Raw genomic sequence first — 22,954 nt, 5'->3', positions numbered from 1 at the left:
TTTGTGCCAAAATTATGACTGAGAATGTCTTTTTAATAATAAAATATTATATTAAAATTTTAATTTATTATAATTATTTTAAATAAAAAAATATAACTATCATTAAATATTTATTTTATTTATAAATATAATAAATTTATTAAAATTTAACTCAATTTAATTACGGTAATATCGTTAAAATACTAATATATAATAATACAATACATATGTGAATTATCAAACTATACATTAACGGTAATTTTGAATTCATAATTTTTAAATATAATACGACAAATTTAATGACTAAATCACTCTATTGTTAATTTGTCATTATAATGTTGATTGCTAACTAGAGAAATCATACATAATATTCCCTTCAAACATTTTCATAATAATTTTAAAATTATTAAAAGTTAAATTTAAAGTATTGAATTTATTAATTTTTATAATAATTTACCAGATCACAAATTATTTTTTCTCAAAAAAATATAAAATATAATGTTCTTTGCTCTTAAAATATACAGCAATAAACACTAAATCCAGTAAAATGATCATACTTCAATAATACTTATATTTTGCACGTATTATGTTTTTGAGAGATAATTATATACGTGTAGTCAGTCAATCACAAGTAAAACAAATTATTTTAGTAATCACTGTGGGCCCATGTAATTAATTAATTACCAATAATTAGTAAAGTAATCAGAAATTTAATAGTTATTAATTTTGTAGTAATAAAAGAGTAATCATAATTAATTATTATGCAGAAGCGCCGCCTAGTTGTACAAGAATACCGAAGTTGGTAGACAATTTTGCCCTTGGAATCAAAAGTCAACATTGACTGCTCTTTAATAAATTCGTGTCCGTCTGACACCTGTCAAATATTCCGCCGGTGATTGGTTCATCTCATCGACTTGTCAGTTACGTGATCCGAGGCTATTTTGGGAATTTCCTAATTTAGTTATTCTTCCAATTATATATATATTTATTTATTTACAAAAAACTCTGGCTAAATACGTATATATAATAAACTGCGACGTTTCGTGATTACAATATAAAAATAAGTAAAATTTTAAAATGTTTTTCATATTAATATTGATCATATAAATTATTAAATCGATTAAAAAGGGAATAATTGCTAATTCAAGACGCTGATTGATTAAAGTGTGTGTGTGTGTATATATATATATATACATACATGTACCCTCACATAATGACTAAAATTTAGTTGGATAAAGTTGATTACTTTCATGTTATTTTAATCTTTCTTTAGAGTAATTAATTATAATTAATATGTTACAAATAAATAAATAATTATCACTTTTTGAACAAGTTTATTAGGAAACAAATGGGATAGGATCATTAAATTTCTTTGGGTGGGCCGTTTTCAGCTCCACGGGTCTGAACCAGAAATAAAAGATGTGTTGGGCCATAACAATTATAAAATATCATATGCTTATATTTGTTATTTATTAATAATTTTTAATAACCACTTTTAGCAAAATTCATATTTTAAAATTTTAAAATGTAAATTACATATTTTTTTACTTTGAAACTATTAAAAATAGATTTTAGATTTAAGTGTTGTCAAAATTAATTTGCATTAATTATAAAATTCCTTTTTTAAAAATAAAAAGTCATTAGAATGTGTGATATTTATTGCGTCCGTTAAACGGCAGATGAGATTTTTTTCTTTCAGTATTATTGTACTCCTCGGCTGGCTTATCTAAATTATAAGCCACTCACAATCTGACTCCCCATTACTCTCTTATAACCAAAATAAATTTCAGAAATGGTAAAAAAAAAAAAATCTATAAAGAATTAAAAAATTAATGGATTTATTACAACGAGATATTAAATTTTTTTAAAAAATTATAATTTATTATTTATAATTAACTTTAGTTTATTCTTGAATAATTGATAACGATTTCTAATATGTCAATTTTTTTAATTAATTTGATATGTTTATATGGACATGTAAAATTACTATGTGTAACCCAATTAACCCACTTTACACCCCAATATTTATATCCAATGAATATGATATTTTTGGATCGCTAGTCATTATCGTTGTTCATGATATAAAGCATTCATTGTCCTTTACTTTGAGATTTTAGATAATAATAATAATAATATATTATTTTCATTATTTTTCTTCCAAAAAAAAAGATTAATTTAAATAATCAACTAAAATGTTAGGCTTAATTCATGTTGCTATGTAGTTTTTTTTTTTCCGATAAGAAAAAAAAAATTATAAATTTCATTGATAAAAATTTAAATAAATAAAAAATAAAAACACTAAGTAATATAAACTAATCCTCTTTTTGTTTGAATTTAAAACAAATTAAAATTATATTATAAATAAACTAATAATATATAACTTAACACTACCCTTTTTTAGTAGAACCAATTATTCAACTCATTTGAAATTATATAAAAAAAAAATCAAATTAATATTTATAGTAATTTCAGAAACTTATTATATACAAATTCTATCAATAAGGAGTTATTACTTACAATTCGATATTAAATTTTGTTAAATTACTTAGTTAAAGAAATTGTATAATTATAATTACAAAAACATGAATTTACAATTAGAAAAAGAGAGAAAGTGAAAGAAATTAATGTCAACAAATAAAAACTTAAAAGTTTCCAAAACGTAAATTGTTCAATAATTTATTGTTGGTTAAGTTACGTAAGTGATTATATCCATACATTTAGCTACCACCATAATTACCATTTCTGTATATTGATTTGATAACAAATATCTAATCATGCAATTAATTATATTTTAAAAAAAGTCAATAACGCATGTTATTATTTAGAAATTCTAAAAAAAAAAAAAAAGAAAAAAAGCTTATGAGCTCTTTGGTAATCAAATGATGTACGTCAATTATACATAGTTGCTCTTCCTCATTAATTAATTAATTAATATTAATTTTAAATAATTAAATAATTAACAAGAAAAATATAGGGAGCATGCCTTTCCTCCTTAATTAAAATATAATATTTTTTTAAAAAAATAATTATCATCAATAATAAATTTTCTTATTGGATATTATAATTTTTGTATGGTTATGATCAATCGTAGATAGTTGGCAGCGCGAGGCCAAGCCGAGCCGAGATAAAGCAGCTATTTCCTGATAGGCCAATTGAAATATCATGACGTCAGCGTGATTCTGGAGGGTGACATCATGATATCCGAAAATGCTTTCCTCCAAAGGACACGTTGTAGAATTATTGAAACCGATAGCCACGGCTTAAGCTAATATTTTGTATCTTTCACGCGCCTAATTAGCGCGTAGTTTTCGAGCAACACTTTGGATTTTATCAATAATTAAAAGGGACAACAACTCAGAAAAAATATCATCATCCATTTTAAGTTAATTATATTTAATTAGATAAAAGTTTAGTAAAAGCTAGATATAAAGTATGTAATTATGAGTCGTATGTTAGTATTTAGGGATGATAAAACATATTAGTGGTTTTATTTAATCTAATAAAATTAATAATTTTGAGTTTAAATAATAAAGTGTACGGAAAATATATTTTTATTTATGAAAAATATATTTGAAATAATAATCATGAACATATATAATGATCATCACTCCGAAAATATCCAAATAAAATAAAATATAATTAAAGTGCAGAAACGTAATAAATATTTAATGAATATATTCCTTATACAAATAACTTAAAGTATCAAACAACGTTACAGAATTTACTTTTTTGAAAGAAACACAAGAATAAGGAAATAAATGGGAAATAAAAAAATCTAGCATCTAATCGCAATCATCCTGCGGATCGGGCTTTGGGACCTGATCTTCTTGATATGAAATAGTTAAATAAAGAATGAATTATACTAATTCAGTAAGAATATAACACTATATCACCGATACATAAGTAAAGGTTGGTATAAAATCAAAATACTAATGGAGTACTTAATTTAAATAAATTCGTTTATCATAAATAAAACAATTTACCGTTCACTTACCGTAGTGAGATTTATAAAAACAACCTATGAAGACAATTAATATCATACAGATCATTGTTTCAAGTAAAATCAGCAACATAACATATATCACAAGTCTATATACATCATCAATAAACCAAATCATAACTGTTACTTCTTGCACCAACCTATTAGTATTCATGGGGGTTCATAAGGATGTTCCTGCTACATGCGAACCTTTTTATTTAACAATCTCAATTACAGGCTATCCCCATACCCCGTCTGGTATGAGCGCCAAATTATTAAACCTCGATATCCCGTCTGCTATGAGCGCCAGATTATCATGTATCCATACCCCGTCCGGTGTGAGACAACGTTCACGGTAGAGTTCTCTATATACTCGATCCGTCCACCATCTTTCAGGATATCCCATAAGGCTACCGTCTTCATCTATTCATTTTTTCACACAACTTTTTCGTTTTCCGTTAATCTCCATTTTTCCAAATCAACCATAATCACGTAAGAAAAAAAACATGCATAAGGGAATATAATCATATCTTAATTTTTCAACCAAACAGTGGTCACGTAAGGCAGCAATACATACATTCAAACCATAAAATTGATAAATCAGATACTATCATACTTTTAAACTGTAAAATAAATCAACAGAAATCAACAAAGAATAATTTTCAGTTCTGACTCCATTAGCAATCCGTAATTAATTATGCACATTTACTAAATTTACAAAAAATACTATATTATTATTTATTTAAATTTCAATTCTATGATAGAGAATAGGATGAGATATCCTTACTCGATTTGATGCCCGAAAAGCTAAGCTGTTCGATTTGTGCCTACGGGCAATTTTTCAGTTCCCTAAATTTTTCTTCGGGAATTAAAACATGCTAATAGTACCGGCGGCGGGGCTCGTCGGTGTGGCAGCTCCTCTGGCTTACGTTGAGGTCGGATGTTTTGGTCCGGTTAATCTATAGAGAAGGACACGATGATCACAACGATAGAAAAATTACACATAACGAAAATCGGAAAGGGTCTCATCGGAGGCGTTTTATGAAATTTCCCACGGCGGCATTGTCAGGCTTTGCCGGAATTTTTCGGCTAATTGGCTGGTCTTTTTGCTTCGATTTGGGCATGAGTGTGCTAAAAATTGAATTTCGAGCGAAAGAAATTTTTTTTTACCTTTTTTGGCAGTCGTAAAGGGTTCCGGTACGGCGGTGGGTGGCAACGATCTCCTTCCCGGCGGTTAGGTCTTCTTCTCCGGCGAGGGGTTCTGGTGGCTAGGGTTAGGGTTTGGTGCGAATGAGAGTTATTTATATCCGTCCGCTTTTAATATGGGTCATCCATCGCGTTTGATCTGGACTGTCCATTTGCGATTAAATATGGAGTAAATTTGGGCTGTTCATCGCGATCTAATCTGAACTGACCGATCGCGTTTGAATCTGGCTGTTCAATTGCGTTTGAGAGGGAGAGCATCCAGCCCATCCGTGCCCACGGGAATGGACCTGGGCTGTTCGATCGCGGGCATGCGGATCGCCTGCTTGGCTTCCCGTGTGACATCGCATCAACGCCCGTTGCCACGTGGTGCATCCTAGTTCGTTGGGGCTGCTGATCGGATATCTTACATGCCAATTTCTTTTTAAATTGTGTTTTGATCCCTATTTTTTAATTTTTCTTTCAAAAATACCTCCAAAACTTAAATTTTTACCAATTTTTTCCAAAATTGCTTTCAATTTCATCATCAATCAATTTTATTTTATTTTTTTACTCTAAATTAAAATAAATTTCAGGTTTTACGATCTATCTTTCAAATAAAGAAAAAAAAAGGAAGCTAATTTATTTTACAACATAATTATATTAGTTTCTAAATTTGATACTTATTATATTATTTTTGTGACAATTGGCAACACTTCATAAAATATAAGATTATTATGTCCTTATTCCCTCTAATAGAAATTAGTTAGATTATATTTAAATGTGTTAAAAAATAATTTTAATTAATTAATTAAATCGATAAATTAAAATAATAAAAATATATTTAATCTTGTTATTACGTATTAATAATTAATTAACTTAATTATTTCATTTTTTGAGTTATTTTTTTAAGTATCAATATCTTACCATATTATTTTAATTTTTCTTTTGAACAAATAAAATAAAATAGAATATATGAAATAAATATAAAATATTATAGATTATATTATATAAAAAAAAATATTGATGATCAAATCATAATGAATGTCAAATTACGAAACTGATTTGATAACATTAGTTCAAAAGAATGTGAATTTTAAAGTTTCTTAATTTTACTAATCTAGTAACTGGAAAAAAAAAAAAAGAAACGATGTCGTTTTGAGATGGACGGGCAGGAAGAGGGGAAAGGAAAGAAAAGAAAAGAGAAAGAGGAAAAGAAAAGAAAATGAGGAAAGAAAAGAAAAAAAAAGAAAATAAGAAAAGGGAGGAAAGGAGAAAAGAGAGGAGAGAGATCGGGGGAAAGAGAAGGTTCGAGAGAGAGAGAGAAGAGCCAGAGCGGAGAGGAGTGAGAAGATTGAGAGAGAGGAGGAGACAGAGGACAGTGACCGAGCAAGCCAAGGGAAGGAGGAAAATAGAGACGGAAGGCGGAGAGGAGCGAGCAGAGGACAGAACAAGCTAAAGGAAAGAGGAAAATGGAGACGGGAGGTACAGTAAACTCTAAGTTTCATGCGTTGGTTGATGTAGTTTGAAATTTTGACTGTTGGTGGAGGATTCTGTGTGAGTAAGAGTGGAGTTGTGTGGAGGAGGCTGCGGAAGGAGAAAGAAAAAGGAATGTGGCACATGAGGGAGGTCCGTGAGGGAGAGTATGAACGGGGCATATGGAGGAGGCTAGGCCGCGAGAGAAGAGAAAAGAAGGAGTGCGGTGTGGGAGTGAGGTTCATGAGAGGAAGGAGATCGTGTGTGAGTGTGAATAAGGTTTATGGAGGAGGCTGCAGGAGGAGTGAAAGAGAGGTGTGTGGCATCTGAGTGGGGTTTGTAAGAGGAGATTTGTGTGAGCACGAATGGAGGTTTATGGAGGGGACTGCGGGAGGAGAGAGGAATAAACGTGGTGTGTGAGTGAGGTCAGTATAGGAGAGAGGATTCTGTGTGAGTATTAGAGGAAGGTATAAGGAGAAATTCGCAGGAGGAGAGAGAGGTGATTTTGGGATTTGAGAGTGGAGTATCTAGAGTAGGCCGTGGAGGGAGAGAGAAGAAGGGATTTGGTGAGTGAGGTGGATATGTGTAAGAGATGAAGTAGTGTGTGGAGGCAAAAAATTTGGGAGGAGGAAAGAGAGGTCGTAGAGCGTGGGTTTAAAGTGTCGAACTAGAGGGGTGTGGGGGTAGCTGTGTAGGGCGAGGGGATAAGTGGTGTAGCTGTGTGGCGTGAGGATAGGGGTTGTATATAAGTTGGTATAGCTGTCGTAAATTTAGTAGTTGACAAGGGGAACGTTACTGGTGTGGGTGTGTTAAGTATTGGTGTGTGTCTTATGGAGAGACGCGTGTGGTGTAGGCATACACGTTAAAGGTATAGAAAAACTTCAAGATAAGGTGATAGAGTAAGGATAGGGTGATATTATTTTTGGGTTGGTAGCATTGGGGGATGCCAATGTTGGTTGTAGCTACCTAGAAAAAGTAAGTTGATCGCCGATGATGGTGATAGTAGGGGGACTCGACGAGAAGGGGTTTGGTCGTCGATATTGATGACGGGAAAGAACGGTATTTGAGTGCGTGCGTGGCCTATTAGGGGTCGAGGGATAGGGAGTTTATTGGGGGTCGCTGATACTGGTGACGTGTGAGAATGGAATCTGTGTGTGTGTGTGGCTTATTATGGGTCGAGGGATAGACGGTTTATTGGTGGTCACTGATACTGGTGACGGGTGAGAATGGAATCTGTGTGTGTGTGTGGCCTATTAGGGGTCGAGGAATAGGTGGTTTATTGATGGTCGCCGATACTAGTGATGAGTGAGAATGGAATCTGTGTGTGTATGTTACCTATTAGGGGTCGAGGAATAGGAAGTTTATTGGTGGTCGTCGATACTGGTGACGGGTGATAATGGAATATGTGTGGGTGTGTGGCCTATTAAGGGTCAAGGAATAGGCGATTTATTGGTGGTCATCGATATTGGTGACGAGTGAGAATGAAATCTGTGTGTGTGTGTGGCCTATTAGGGGTCGAGGGATAGGCGATTTATTGGTGGTAGCCGATACTGGTGACGGGTGAGAATGGAATCTGTGTGTGTGTGTGGCCTATTAGGGGTCAAGGAATAGGCGGTTTATTGGTGGTCGCCGATACTGGTGACGAGTGAGAATGGAATCTCTGTGTGTATGGCCTATTAGGGGTCGAGAGATAAGTGGTTTATGGGTGGGCGTCGATACTGGTGGGGGGTGAGAATGGTATCTGTGTGTGTGTGGCCTATTAGGGGTTGGGAGATAGACGGTTTATTAGTGATCGCTGATACGGGTGACGGGAGAGAGTATTTGTACAGTTAGAGGACGTCGAGGGGCGGTCACAATTAACATGCATGTTTGTTTTTAAATTACCACGGGTAGGTATTAAGTTGAGTAGGTAGGGTACATATAGGACTCCTGTGTTCCCTATTATTGTATATGATGCTTGTAACTTAATTTTTAATGTACTGAGTTGTATATACTCACTCCTTATTATTTACAGATGAAGTAGGGATGGAGTCGGGTTCAGAGTTGCTGATTTCCGAGCCTGGCGAATAGAGGAACAGGGCAACGATACTTTCGTTATTTAACATGATTGAGTGTGTAATAATTGGTAGTACGGTAGATAGTGTCTGCTAGGAGTCTGTGAGATTTGTTTTCATTGTGATATTACAGGTAGGGTTGCAAGTTTACTATGACTCTGAATAATAGATTGCGGTAAGGTTTCTATGTTTGTGGTGGATTTGGAATGACGCATTCATATGTGGCCGTGGAATTGTCGTAGGTTACGCCATTAGAAAAAAAAACAAGGCGTTACAATTGGTATCAGAGCAAACTAAGAATACTACTTATGGGTGTCACTATTCTGCAGGTAGATCAAGGGAGGTGACGAATAAGGGAAGGGGTTGACCCCGTCGTGAATCTGCTCCAAGGGCTCAGGGCTCACCAGGGGCCCCACGACGAGCACCGATGCTTCCCAGGTGCCACTCACTGCATTTCAAGGGCTGCTCTCGTGCCACACCGTGCCCTCTTTCGCAGCCGAGACCTGTTACTGGCACATCTACAACCCATGCGAGGCAGTCCAGTATGCAACAAGAGGACTTTAATCAGCTATGTAGAGAAGTTAAGAGCCTAACTACTATGATCAGGGGTAGAGCATTACAGGCGGAGACAACATCGGTGCCGCAACAAGGGATTCAGCTAGGTGTAGCGGATACAAGCAACATTGAAAAATACCGAAGGCTAACCCCCCTGCTTTCAATGGGGGTACTGACCCGTTGGTGGCGAAAGATTGGGTAAGGGAAATGGAAAAATTATTTGAAGTGATAACCGTGACCACGGAACAGAAGGTACAACTGGCTACATTCATGTTAAGAGGATCCGCCGAGCGCTAGTGGAAATTGAAAAGAGGAGCTCTGATCTCCCCAATCACTTAGGAGGTATTTTTAGAAGCTTTCAATGCGGAGTACTTTCCAGATTTTTGGAGACAGCAGGAAGAAGCAGAGTTTACCGGACTTAGATAAGGAAGATTGTCTGTGGCAGAGTATGCCGAGAGATATATAGGGGGCCAGTTTGCGCCCGAGGTTATGATGAATGAGATTAAGAAGGCCAGAAGGTTTGAGAAGGGGTTGCAGTCAAAATTGTATCATCAGGTGGCTATGTTTGCATTACTTACGTATAAGATAGTATTAGAAAATGCTTAGTTAGTAGGGGTACTATATAAGGAACATGTTGACAAAAAAAAAAAACCCATGGGGATCGGCCATGTATGAGTGGCGGTCGGGGCTACCATCAGTGTGAAAATATTCAACACTTCGTACGGGATTACCCCCTGCAGAAAGAGCCTGGTAGACTGTTGGTTCAAGGACGGTGGTTGCCATAACAATTCCAGAGGCAACCGCTACTTCAGAAGTAATAAAAGGGAACGAGAGTAAGAGGCTTACACTCCAGGAGATACTAGTGGTGAGAGATTTTTCAGAAGTATTTTCGGATGACCTTCCAGGACTGCCAACCAATGGAGAGGTCGACTTCACTATAGAACTCCAGTCCGGCACCTAGCCAATCTCCAAGGTTCCATACAGGATGGTGAGGTCAAAACTAAGGGAGTTAAGTAGACAGTTCCAAGAGCTACCGGATAAGAAATTTATTCAGCCGAGGGTGCCACTATTGGGGGCCCCGGAATTGTTTGTTACGAAAAAGGATGGGACTATGAGAATGTGCATTGATATAGGATATTGAATCCAGTGAAAAAAAATAAAAAAATAAAATAAGTATCAGTTGCCCAGGATCGACGACTTGTTTGATCAGTTGCATGGGGTACAGGTATTTTCAAATATAAATTTGCGTTCAGGGTATCATCAACTACGGGTTAGAGCAGAAGACATTGCTAAGACGGCGTTCCGCACTAGGTATAGGTATATGAATTTCCGGTGAGGCCTTTTGGGCTAACGAATGCTCCTGCAGTGTTTATGGGTTTGATGAATCAGGTGTTCACACCTCTGCTGGATCGTTATGTCATCATCTTCATAGTCGACATATTGATTTATTCAAAGGATTCGGTGAAACATGCGGAACATCTGACCACTATGCTAAGGATGCTTCAGAAAGCCAAATTGTATGCAAAGCTCAGTAAATATGAGGTCTGGTCGGATCAGATAGCATTCTCAGGTCATATTATGTCGAGAGATGGGATATCAGAGGATCCAGCAAAAGGTAGAAGCAGTGAGAAAGTGAGGAAGGCCAAAGACTATAACAGAGATAAGAAGTTTTTCGGTTGGCGGGGTGTTACTGTAACGGCCCCAGAAATTAGAAGGAAACGTATATATAAAAATTTTAAGTACGGAAGCGAAATAAAATATTATGATTAACATCCCTTACATAATAACCAAAACGTATTAAACGTATGAAAGAATAAGCTAACTAAAGTAAATACTAGAAATGAATACTATAAGGAAACTACAAAATCTTTAGGCATCTACTCACCGTCTTCCTGCGAAAGGGGCTCGGGAACCAAGTCCTCCAAATCTGAAATGGTTAAGTAAGGAATGAGCTACACTAGCCCAATAAAGACGTCACACTATCTCACTGTCACATAAATAAAGGTTGGTAGAAAACAAAAATGACCAATGGAGCATAATTTATAACAAATTCATTTATCAATGATAAAACCCTTTACTGTCCACTTACCTCGGTGAGATTCATAAAAATAATTTATGAAAACAATAACATTATAATATCATGAAATCATACGCACTCTGTAACATAACACATGTTATACTTTTAATATTTCAATCATCAAGCAACAAATTTCCTCTTTTATCAGCCTACCAGTATTCATGGGGATCCATAGGGGTCCCTGCTACACGTGAACCATTCACTTTAACAACTTAATTCCAGGGCAGTTCCCATACCCCGTCCGGTATGGGCGCCAAAATGATAAACCTCGATACCCCGTCCGGTATGAGTGTGAAGCGGGCCGTCCCTATACTCCATCCGGTATGAGTGCCAAAACATTTAAAGTCTCCATACCTTGTCCGGTATGAGAGACAACGTTCCCGGTAGGGTTCCCTATGGACCTGGTCCGTCCACCATCTCCCAGGATATATAGTGATGTTATCGACTTATTTATTTATCAATTCACATACCTTTTCTATTCTTTTCTTAGTTTTCTGTTTCTCACATAATCATGAATATTTAAACCAGTAACGAGCATCCAACAATGCAGGCATATAATCGGATTCACAAAATCAAGTCATAATGAAGTAAAGAGTGATTCATGCATTCAAAACTAAAGAATAAATAAATCAGATACCATAATGCATTTAAAACTGTAAAATAACTAAAACAGCAACTAACCGAAAATATATCAGATCCGGACTCCATTACCAATTTTAATTAATTATACATATCTATTAATTCATAAAATACCGTTTTATCATTTATTAAACTTTAATGCCATGATAGAAAATAGGGTGAATGATCCTTACATGATTCGAAGTCTAAGACCGATTTTTTACTGCGCCTACGGGCGGTCCCTAGATTCCCTGAATTTTTAGGCGCAGTCCCTAGATTCCCTGAATTTTTCTCCGGGAACTGAAATAATTTCCGTACCGGCACATATCTCCAAAAAACTCCAAATCAGACCCGGGTCCTACTAAGCCAATTTTAAAAATTCCGGCACGGCGGCTCTGTCATGCTCCGGTGAAGGTGCTGCCTCCCCCGGCAGTGATCTGCCTCAGGTTGGCTATTTTTGGCCGTTTTCGGCCGAAGTCAGCTAAACTAGACCAGTTCCTGCGAGAAAACACACGTAAGGCCCTTGATGGGCCGAAAAAACTCAAAAAATCGAGACTTACCGGCGGCCGAGCTCTCGGGTGCGGTGGCTCCTCCGGCGAAAGTCGCGATTTGGTTTTTTGCTCCAGTTAACCTGTAGAGGAAAGGACGGTGGTCACAGTGGTGTAAAAATTATATCGAACAAGAATCGGAAAGAGCCTCATCGGAGACAAATACATAAGAAACCCGCGGCGGCGCCGTTGGGCTTCGTCGGCATTTTCTGGCCAATTGGCCGGTGGTTTGGCTCCGATTTGGCCACAGGTGGATTTTTCTAAATTGCGTTTTGACTCTCAGTTTCCGATTTTCTTTTCAAAAACACCCCCAAAATCTGAATTTTCACCCCTTTTTTCTAAAATTATTTTCAATTAAACCCCAAAAATAGTTTTATCCATTTTAATCATTATTATTATTTTTATTTCTATTTAATTAAATTAAACAAATTAAAACCATATATTATTACTTAAATAATCATTTATTTCATTTAAAATTTACAAAAATTTAAAATAAAATAAAAAATAATATTCATAAAAATAATAATAAAATTTTGGGGTGTTACAATTACCGTCAGTTTGTACAAGGGTTTTCGAGTATTGCAACACCTCTTACCAGGTTGACAAAAAAAAAGGGGGATGTGAAATTTGAATAGGATGAGAAGTGTGAGGGTAGCTTCCAAGAGTTGAAATGTAGACTGACTACTACCCCAATACTGGCCATTTCGTCGGGAAAAGGTGGGGGTGGTTGCGTACAGGGTAGCCTTTCCTCCTCGGGATCGTAGGGTTCACAATGTAATCCACGCAGCTCTACTACAAAACTAACACCTGGGTCTGAATCATATTATAAGGTGTGAATCGTTACCATTGGGGAAGGACTTGTCCTATAAAGAGGAACCAATCCGGGTTCTCGAGCGACAAGAAATGAAGTTGAGAAGTAGGGTGATACCTATGGTGAAGATATAATGGAGGCATCACACGAATGAGGAAGCAACATGGGAACGGGAGGACGAGGTGAGACGAAATTATCCGAAACTGTTTGGAGGTAAGATAACAAAATTTGAGGGACTAAATTTTTTTTTAGGGGGGAAGTATATGAAGTAACTGGAAAAAATAAAGAAAAAAAAGAAACAACGTCGTTTTGAGATGGACGGGCAGGAAAAGGGGAAAGAAAATAAAAGAGAAAGAGGAAAAAAAAAAGGAGGAAAGAAAAGAAAAAAAAAAGAAAAAAGAAGAAAAGGGAGGAAAAGAAAGACAAGAGAGGAGAGAGATCAGGGGAAAGAGAAGGTTCGAGAGAGAGAGAGAGAAGAGCTGGAGCGGAGAAGAGCGAGAAGAGAGAGAGAGAGAGAGGAGGAGACAGAGGACAATGACCGAGTAAGCCAAGGGAAGGAGGAAAATGGAGACGGAAGGCGGAGAGGAGTGAGCAGAGAGAGAGAGAGGAGGAGACAGAGGACGGTGACAGAGCAAACCAAAGGAAAGAGCAAAATGGAGACAGGATGTATAGTAAACACTAAGTTTCATGCGTTGGTTGATTTAGTTTGAAATTTTGACTGTTGGTGGAGGATTCTGTGTGAGTAAGAGTGGAGTTGTGTGGAGGAGGCTGCGGAAGGAGAAAGAAGAAGGAATGTGGCACATGAGGGAGGTCCGTGAGGGAGAGTATGAGTGGGGCATATGGAGGAGGCTAGGCCACGAGACAAGAGAAAAGAAGGAGTGTGGTGTGGGAGTGAGGTTCGTGAGAGGAAGGAGATCGTGTGTGAGCATGAATGAAGGCTTATGGAGGAGGCTGTGGGAGGAGTGAAAGAGAGGTGTACGGCGTGTGAGTGGGGTTTGTAAGAGGGAGGAGATTTGTGTGAGCACGAATGGAGGTTTATGGAGGGGATTGCAGGAGGAGAGAGAGGAAAGAACGTGGTGTGTGAGTGAGGTCCGTGCAGGAGAGAGGATTCTGTGAGTATTAGGGAGGTATGAGGAGAAGTCCGCAGGAGGAGAGAGAGGTGATTTTGGGATTTGAGAGTGGAGTATCTAAAGTAGGCCGTGGAGGGAGAGAGAATAAGGGATTTGGTGAGTAAGGTAGATTTGTGTAAAAGATGAAGTAGTGTGTGGAGGCAGAAAATTTGGGAGGAGAAAAGAGAGGTCGTAGAGCGTGGGTTTGAAGTGTCGAACTATAGGGGTATGGGGGTAGCTGTGTAGGGTGAGGGGATGACTGGTGTAGCTGTGTGGTGTGAGGATAGGGGTTGTATATAGGTTGGTATAGCTATCGTAAATTTAGTAGTTGGCATGGGGAACGTTACTGGTGTGGGTGTGTTAAGTATTGGTGTGTGTCTTATGGAGAGACGCGTGTGGTGTAGGTATACAGGTTAAAAGTATAGGAGAACTTCAAGATAAGGTGGTGGAGTAAGGACATGGTGATATTATTTTTGGGTTGGTAGCATTGGGGGATGTGGATGTTGGTTGTAGCTACCTAGAAAAAGTATGTTGATCGCCGATGGTGGTGATGGTCGAGGGACTCCGACAGGAAGGGGTTTGATCGTCGATATTGGTGATGAAAAAGAACGGTATTTGGGTGTGTGCGTGGCCTATTAGGGGTCGAGAGATAGGTGGTTTATTGGGAGTCGCCGATACTGGTGACGTATGAGAAGGGAATCTGTGTATGTGTGTGGCCTATTAGGGGTCGAGGGATAGACGGTTTATTGGTGGTTGCTGATACTGGTGATGGGTGAGAATGGAATCTGTGTGTGTGTGTGTGTGGCCTATTAGGGGTCGAGGAATAGGTGGTTTATTGGTGGTTGCCGATACTGGCAACGGGTAAGAATTGAATCTGTGTGTGTGTGTGTGTGGCCTATTAGGGGTCGAGGAATAAGCGATTTATTTGTGGTCGCCGATACTGGTGACGGATGAGAATGGAATCTATGTGGGTCTGTGGCCTATTAGGGGTTGAGGAATAGGCGGTTTATTGGTAGTCGCCGAAACTGGTGACGGGTGAGAATGGAATCTGTGTGTGTGTGTCCCCTATTAGGGGTCGAGGGATAGGCGGTTTATTGGTGGTCACCGATACTGGTGACGGGTGGAATAGAATATGTGTGTTTGTGGCCTATTAGGGGTCGAGGAATTGCGGTTTATTGGTGGTCGCCGATACTGGTGACGAGTGAGAATGGAATTTGTGTGTGTGTGTGGCCAATGAAGGGTCGAGAGATAGGTGGTTTATTGGTGGGTGCCGATACTGGTGGTGGGTGAGAATGGTATCTGCGTGTGTGTGTGGCCTATTAGGGTCGAGAGATAAACAGTTTATTGGTGATCGCTGATACGAGTGACGGGAGAGAGTATTTGTACGGTTAGAGGACGTCGAGGGGCGGTCACAATTAACATGCATGTTTGTTTTTAAATTACCACGGGTAGGTATTAGGTTGAGTAAGTGGGGTACATGTAGGACTTTTGTGTTCACTTTTGTTGTATATGATGCTTGTAACTTAATTTTTACTGTACTGAGTTGTATATACTCCCTCCTTATTATTTACAGATAAAGTAGGGATGAAGTCGAGATCGGAGTTGCTGATTTCTGAGTCTGGCGGATAGAGGAACAGAAAAATGGTGCTTTCGTTATTTGACATGATTGAGTGTGTAATAACTGGTAGTAGGGTAGATAGTGTGTCTGCTGGGAGTCTGTGAGATTCATTTTCACTGTGATATTATAGGTAGGGTTGCAGGTTTACTATGACTCTGAATAATAGATTGCGGTAAAGTTTCTATGTTTGTGGTAGATTTGGAATGACGCATTCATATGTGACCGTGGAATTGTCGTATCTTAAGCCATTAAGAAAAAAAAAAAGGGCGTTATAACTAATTAGAAAATAAAGTCTTTTGCATGCAATATCTTACTTTTTGATACCAATTCAAAAGTTTAAATAAAATAAACTTAGACTGTTGAAGGTAATTGTTACTCAGGTTTTGTAGGCTTAATTGCAAATATAATCCATAACTTCAAACTCCCTTTTTTAAAATTTTAATTTTTAACATTTCAAATTATTATAATCAAGTCTTCAAATTTTTATTTTTTGTTATGAGTAAATCATTTAGTTAACTTTATTTTTTAAACAAATTAGTTTTTAAATACTGTCATTATAAAATAATTATGTCAATAATAAATATTGATGATATACTACAGTATAAAAATAAGATATGACGTGAGTTAATATATATATATTTAAAATTGAATATAGCTTTAAAAGATTCAAACATAATTTGTAATTTTCTCAAATTTTGTTGCCTCTGTCTCTCAATCTGAACATATAGCTTTTTTTATTTATTTTTTAAAATTATTATAAATTTAATATACGTACAATTATATAATCGATTTTTTTATCATACAGTAGCGATGAAGTGATAATATATTCAAAAATTTATTTGTTTTAATAAATAAATATATTAGATGATTGATTTAAAAAAATAAAAAATTAAAGACTTAAATTATAACAATTATAAGTTTAGAGACCAAAATAAAAAAAGAAAAAAACACTGCTTTAAAAGTGAGAGACAAGTTTATTATTATTATTATTATATTATTATTATTTTAAAATGAAAAGCCAATCCCCAGGTACTTAAAGCACGTGTCCTCCACGCGCCTCGCTACCGCCTAGTTTCAACAATGAAATTAGATGCCTATATTTCTTTTCTTTTGTTTTCATTTACTCCCTCAAAAAAGCTTCCTCCTTTTTTCTGCCCTTTCTTTTTCACTCTCAAGCCTTTATCTTCTCCCCTTCTAATTCATTTTCTTCCCTGCAAAAATTGAAATCAAAAGCCCTTCTTTGGTAATTTGCACTCTCGAAACCCTTTACATTCCTCTCCCCAGTTCTAAGCTCATATATATATCCACATATACACACACAGAGACACACATAATTATACACGCATAAGGATAGGTCTGCAGATCTTTGGAAAGTTTCTCGACGTACGGTCTCAAAACCCTTTTAATTTCTTCTTCTTTCTGATTATTAAGCTCTCATAATTAGTCTGCTTCAGTTCAGTTCTACTCCTCCGAGCTTTTTTTCAGCCATGAACAACTCAGTATCAACGAGTTTGCACCAGAGAAAATCGACGAAGAAGAAGACCAAACCCAAGTCGAAGGCTGTGAAGGTGGTCTACATATCCAACCCCATGAAGGTCAAGACTTGTCCTTCCAGATTCAGAGCCTTAGTGCAAGAACTCACCGGCCAAGACGCTGAATTTCCGGCTGACCCTACCAAGTGGTACTTCACTTCCGCCGAAGGTAACATCAACGGCGGCGATCTCATAATCGGAGCTGCTGACCCGAACCCGACTGATTCCGATGAGCGTCGTATTGTCGGGCCCGGAAACAATAATAATATTACCGACGATAATGATGACGATGAACATGAAGCAGTCGTACTGTCGGAGGTCCCCACGGTGGGCCCGGCCGTGGTGGCGGCGGCTCCTCACGTGCCTTCTCAGCCGTTAGATGATGAGATTTTCACGGCTCAGATGATGGAGAACTTTTCTGGGCTGTTCCAATCAAGTTTGTACTACAACGAGTCTGCAGCCTCTCAAGTTGATCTGCTAACGATGCTTAATGATGTAATGTGAAGAAAAACCGAGTAAGATATTTCTTAGTTACTTCTCATAATGATCTCAATTAATAAGCTGCAATTATGTATATCATGCATGTATGCTTTGTAATATATTTGTCTATTAACTCTGTGTGTGTATACATATATATGTATATGCATGCCTTGGTTTACAACTAATTATTATAATTAATTTTTGTAACCCCTTGTTGTTAATTAATTATCTAAGTGTAATTACTAGCATGATACTCAACTAGCTAGAAGTATAATCAGCTATATGTATTATTATTGTTACTGAGTAGTTTGTTCTCTTGATATATATGGTATATTATAATATACATATATATATATATAATTGGATAGCTTGGGTTAACTGGGATTATGAAGATTTATAAGGCTTAATTTTGTTAATATTTTAGTACTTCATTATTGATGTGTAAGGATATTTTATGGTGAAATAATGAAGTATATGGATCCAAAGATATCCTTGGTGAAAGTGCAAGAAGCTGTAGCACACAGAAATCTGTGCGTATATATATATGTATATATGAACACACGTAGACATGACTGTGTGTATTTACTTCAGTCACATGTGAAAAGCATTTTATATTACTTATCATGTATCAACTCATAATCTGGAAAATGTGCATGTACTGGGTGTTTTTGTAGAGCACCCGGATAGCTAATTAATATTATATGTGTATGTGCGTTAGAAGTAAGAAATTAATTAGTGGTTCAAATTTGATTAAGGTCATAAAGATATTTGGTTTACCAAAATATCTGAATTGGTTAATTACATAATAACGTTTAATTAGTAATTAATTAATTAATAGTAGGATAAGAATTAAGCAATTAGAAAGCGTTGGAATTGTTTAATTAATGAAAGGATATGAAATTACTTAACCCACATATATATACAAATTCTTTACAGCTTGTCAGTTTCAAACATAATTAATTTAAATGTATGTAGAGCTATACATATATGGGTACTTAATCATAGTATTGTAGGCTACTTGTTTATGTACATATTGTTTTCATCAGTAAATGCCAAGAAAACATTTCCACTACTTAGGAAAATCTACGTTCCTATATTCTGTGCATTAACATGAAAATTATTAATTATTTTTATGTATGAGCATAGATAATTAAAATATCTTAGAACTATAATTGGTTTATTTTAAATTCGATTTCTCTAATTTTTAATAAAAATTTTAAATTCATCTGCATTCCTAAATCACCTCAAGTTATATTTATTATATATACTTCCCATACATGGATTTACTTACACGGACATGCGCATTTTACTGTGTGTTTTCATGCATGCAGCTTGTTGCTATTATATTATAATATTTCTCGACCATTGATTGTTTATTTTAATTTTCAATAGCTTATTTTTTTCAATAAAAACCCAAAAAACTAATTGAAAATTTTCGAATATTTAATTTTCACACAAGGAAGTCCAACTCTCTCTCTCCCTCTCTCTCTCTCTCTCTCTCTCTCTCTATATATATATATATATATATATATATATAGATGATAACGTAAAAGATCATATGTCTGAATGTTAGTTACCCTGGTGCATGCCCATTAACATTCATAATAACACATAGGTAATGTAATAGATAAAGGTATATATGTATGTATATATATATATTTGTTAAATGCATAATGATGGTATGTAACTTAACCATTAAATATAAGTTTCATATAAGATGAGAATGTGACCCTATATTTACATGTATGTACATACGCATGTGTTTGCATCATCTACATATCAGATCATGTGAGTGAGTGGGGACTAGAGAATCCTATTAGATACACTCACTACGATATCAATTCTATGTATAATTTGATAATAGCAATTAATTAATGGTCTCTACGAACTAAAATAAACATTTATTTATCTTAAACACATGCATACATATATATATATATATACACACATATATGTATATCAGTTAGTTTTATCAATTACATTTAACTTAAATAACATAGCATTTTTTTTAGTGAAACTGATAATACACTTCCATCAAATCTTACTTCTAAAAAGATATATATTTTGATCATTATAATAATAAAATTATATTTGTAAGAACTTGACTTTATCTTTTTTATTATTATGATGATGATATTTGTATTTTTTTAATCAAAATAAATAAAATCATTAGACTACAAGTCAAATGCAATATGGTCAAATTGATAGCATTTGATGTGTACAAGGAAAGGATAAGTTATGTTATGTGCTATAAATTGAGTGTTAGTCAAATATTTAGATAATTTATATTAACGTTTTAGAAATTATATACTAGCTTAAATCATACTTCATATTACAGGAGAGTTATAAATATAAATTCGATATCTACTAAGTCCTCGTCCTAATCAAGCCAAATATTTATATTTTAGCTTTAATCAACAAGGCATTTTTGGAAAATGCTACATAAATAAAACCTGTGATTGGGTTACATACAAGAATAGTGTTTAATATTATATCAATACAATATCATGTTACTTTAAGTTTAAGTATCTAATATTACTATAACATCACCCTTGGGTCATTAAAGTTTTCAATTGGACTCAATTGTATTTGTCTCTCGAGATTTGTATAATTTCTTATTTTACTTCAGTTAAAACTTATTCTTAATTTTAATCAGTATATGAAAATATTTAAATCTTTAATTATCATTTAACTTAATAATTGGTATGTTATTTTCTTTCTAAAAAATTATTTTGAGTTATGTTGTAATTACATACATATCATTATTTAAAAGTAGATTTTATTATATTTTAATTAATATATATCTTTTACCTTGCTAATAAATATACAAATTTACTAAAAAAAATATCCGAACCACTTCACACACTAATAAATATTGCTTTCAATTACTTACTACATAATTGACCACAACCAATATTTAAACTTGTTGATTAAATAAATATGTCGAGTTGTGTATCAAATATATATATATATATATATATATAAACTTGAATTTTTCTTCTACAGCAAGTTGCAAGAAAAGGACAGAAATCAACATAGTAACCCATTTAATAGGTCACAAGAAGCTCGATGGAGCTAGCTACCTCAGTCCTTTTGTTGTGTGTACATTATTTGCCGACAAACTTTTTATAAACTTTAGTTTATCCGAAGAAAGAATGATCATCAAGAAATTTTTCTAAACTTGTTTATATTTTTTAAATACTTAATTAATAGATACAGATGTAAGAGCGAATGATTTACTAATTCGTTTCGACTTACTTCAAATAAAATGAATGAATATGTATAATTAACGGAATATTGAACGAAGATTGATAAAGAGTTATGAATCTTAAACGAATATAAAATAGATATAGAATCAATACTTGATTCTATAAATATAATTAATAAATTTTTAACTTCATTTTTAATTTTATTCAAAATTCTTAGATTTTGATTAATAAATACTTGATATTATATATTTGTTATCAAGTATTATATGTAAATATTATTTTAAATAATATTTTACTCAAACTAATACTTAATTTTTAATTAAAATTATTGAAATATTCTATTGAGATTTTTTAAAATTCAAAAAATGAATAAATAAGATGAGTAACGGATAAACGGTTCTAATCGTGGCAGTTAAAAAGTTTTTTACTTATTTTAATATAAAGTAAATATGAATACATATTTTTATTAGTAGAGAGATTAACATATCCGTCCTTAATATTCACAGTAAATTATATGAGGTGAAAAGTATAATTTTTTACCGTACTAAATAGTTTTTAGGTAGTGTATGGGTATATATATATATGTGTGTGTGTATATATATATATATATATATATATATATTAGAAGAAAATCATATAACATGGTGATTGGAGGGGTACAACTTTTTAAGACAGAATCCATCAGAGATTGGGACCATTCATCTTTCAATAAAATTTAAAGCTTTAAGTTAATCACATTCTCTTCTTCTTTTGCAACCAAGTCGCCTCCTTTGACTTCAACCCAGTCACTGGCTGCTGCTTATGTTTTTCTCTCTTCATTTTGGTCAATTTTCAAACCTTACATAGTAAATAATTTTAACATAATAAGGGAATTCAATGTTTTAATATTTCATATCTATCCAAAATATATATTCTTTAAAATTTTGTTCATAATTATTATGTAATCAGTACATACGATTATTAAAGAAATAAAAATTTATGAGTCAATATTACTTACTCATTATCAGAATTCAAAAATTTTGAAAGTGAGAGTTGTTTTATATAAAGGGTCTTCAAAGAAAATTAGAGAAGAGAAATTGCCAACATGAATTGTGTATATATATGTATATGTATATGTATATATATATTTAAATTTAATTATATTGAAAATACTTGAGCTTTAATTTTAAAATGGTTGGCAATTAGGGGTGTGGAGCAATGTAGGCCTGCAAAGAAGCATTAAATGATATAATTGGTTGTTAGTTTTTGTGACCGTATTTGCTCCAGTGCAGGTACAATTGGTACTCCATTGAAATTGAAAATGGCCTTACAGAAAGATCTTCTTCCAATGCCAAAGGCTTAGGTCTGTACATTTATATCTTTCCATTACCGTCTTTTTAATCTCTAATAAAATGCTTATACACCTTAAATTTAAATTTTTGTCATGTAGGGCTTAAAAAAATTGATAAATTTATACTAACAATTAAATTAATTAATTTAAATATACTTTAAAAAAAGGAGTCAAGCTCCCATTGGGTACATTATTATATACATATATATCTATCTGATTAATCCCTACAAGCATCTGTCTTCATTAATAATTACGCCATTTGTGAATCCAGTTGGTTTAAGCTGAAGCCTGGTGACCATCTCCACAGTGGTTGTCACAATCAATGCCTGTAAAATGTTGCAATTGCTGTTGTGGGATTGTTGCCCACATGGGAAAAAAAGGTTAAATTGAAGTCTTT

General features: G+C 34.5%; 1 protein-coding gene across 1 annotated transcript; it reads left to right on the top strand.

Annotated features, from left to right (window-relative positions):
• The first annotated feature begins 17,132 nt into the window (after positions 1 to 17,132).
• Positions 17,133 to 18,225, top strand: SIB2 (VQ motif-containing protein). The gene has a single exon (XM_022052908.2). The coding sequence runs from the start codon at positions 17,494 to 17,496 to the stop codon at positions 18,040 to 18,042; it is 549 nt and encodes a 182-aa protein (XP_021908600.1). The 5' UTR covers positions 17,133 to 17,493; the 3' UTR covers positions 18,043 to 18,225.
• Positions 18,226 to 22,954: the final 4,729 nt, after the last annotated feature.

This window comes from Carica papaya, chromosome 8, assembly GCF_054855325.1.
Source record: "Carica papaya isolate Zhongbai chromosome 8, ASM5485532v1, whole genome shotgun sequence".
Classification (NCBI taxonomy): Eukaryota; Viridiplantae; Streptophyta; class Magnoliopsida; order Brassicales; family Caricaceae; genus Carica; species Carica papaya.
The sequence above is the reverse complement of the archived record's forward strand: the minus strand, read 5'-3'. Positions and strand labels throughout refer to the sequence as shown.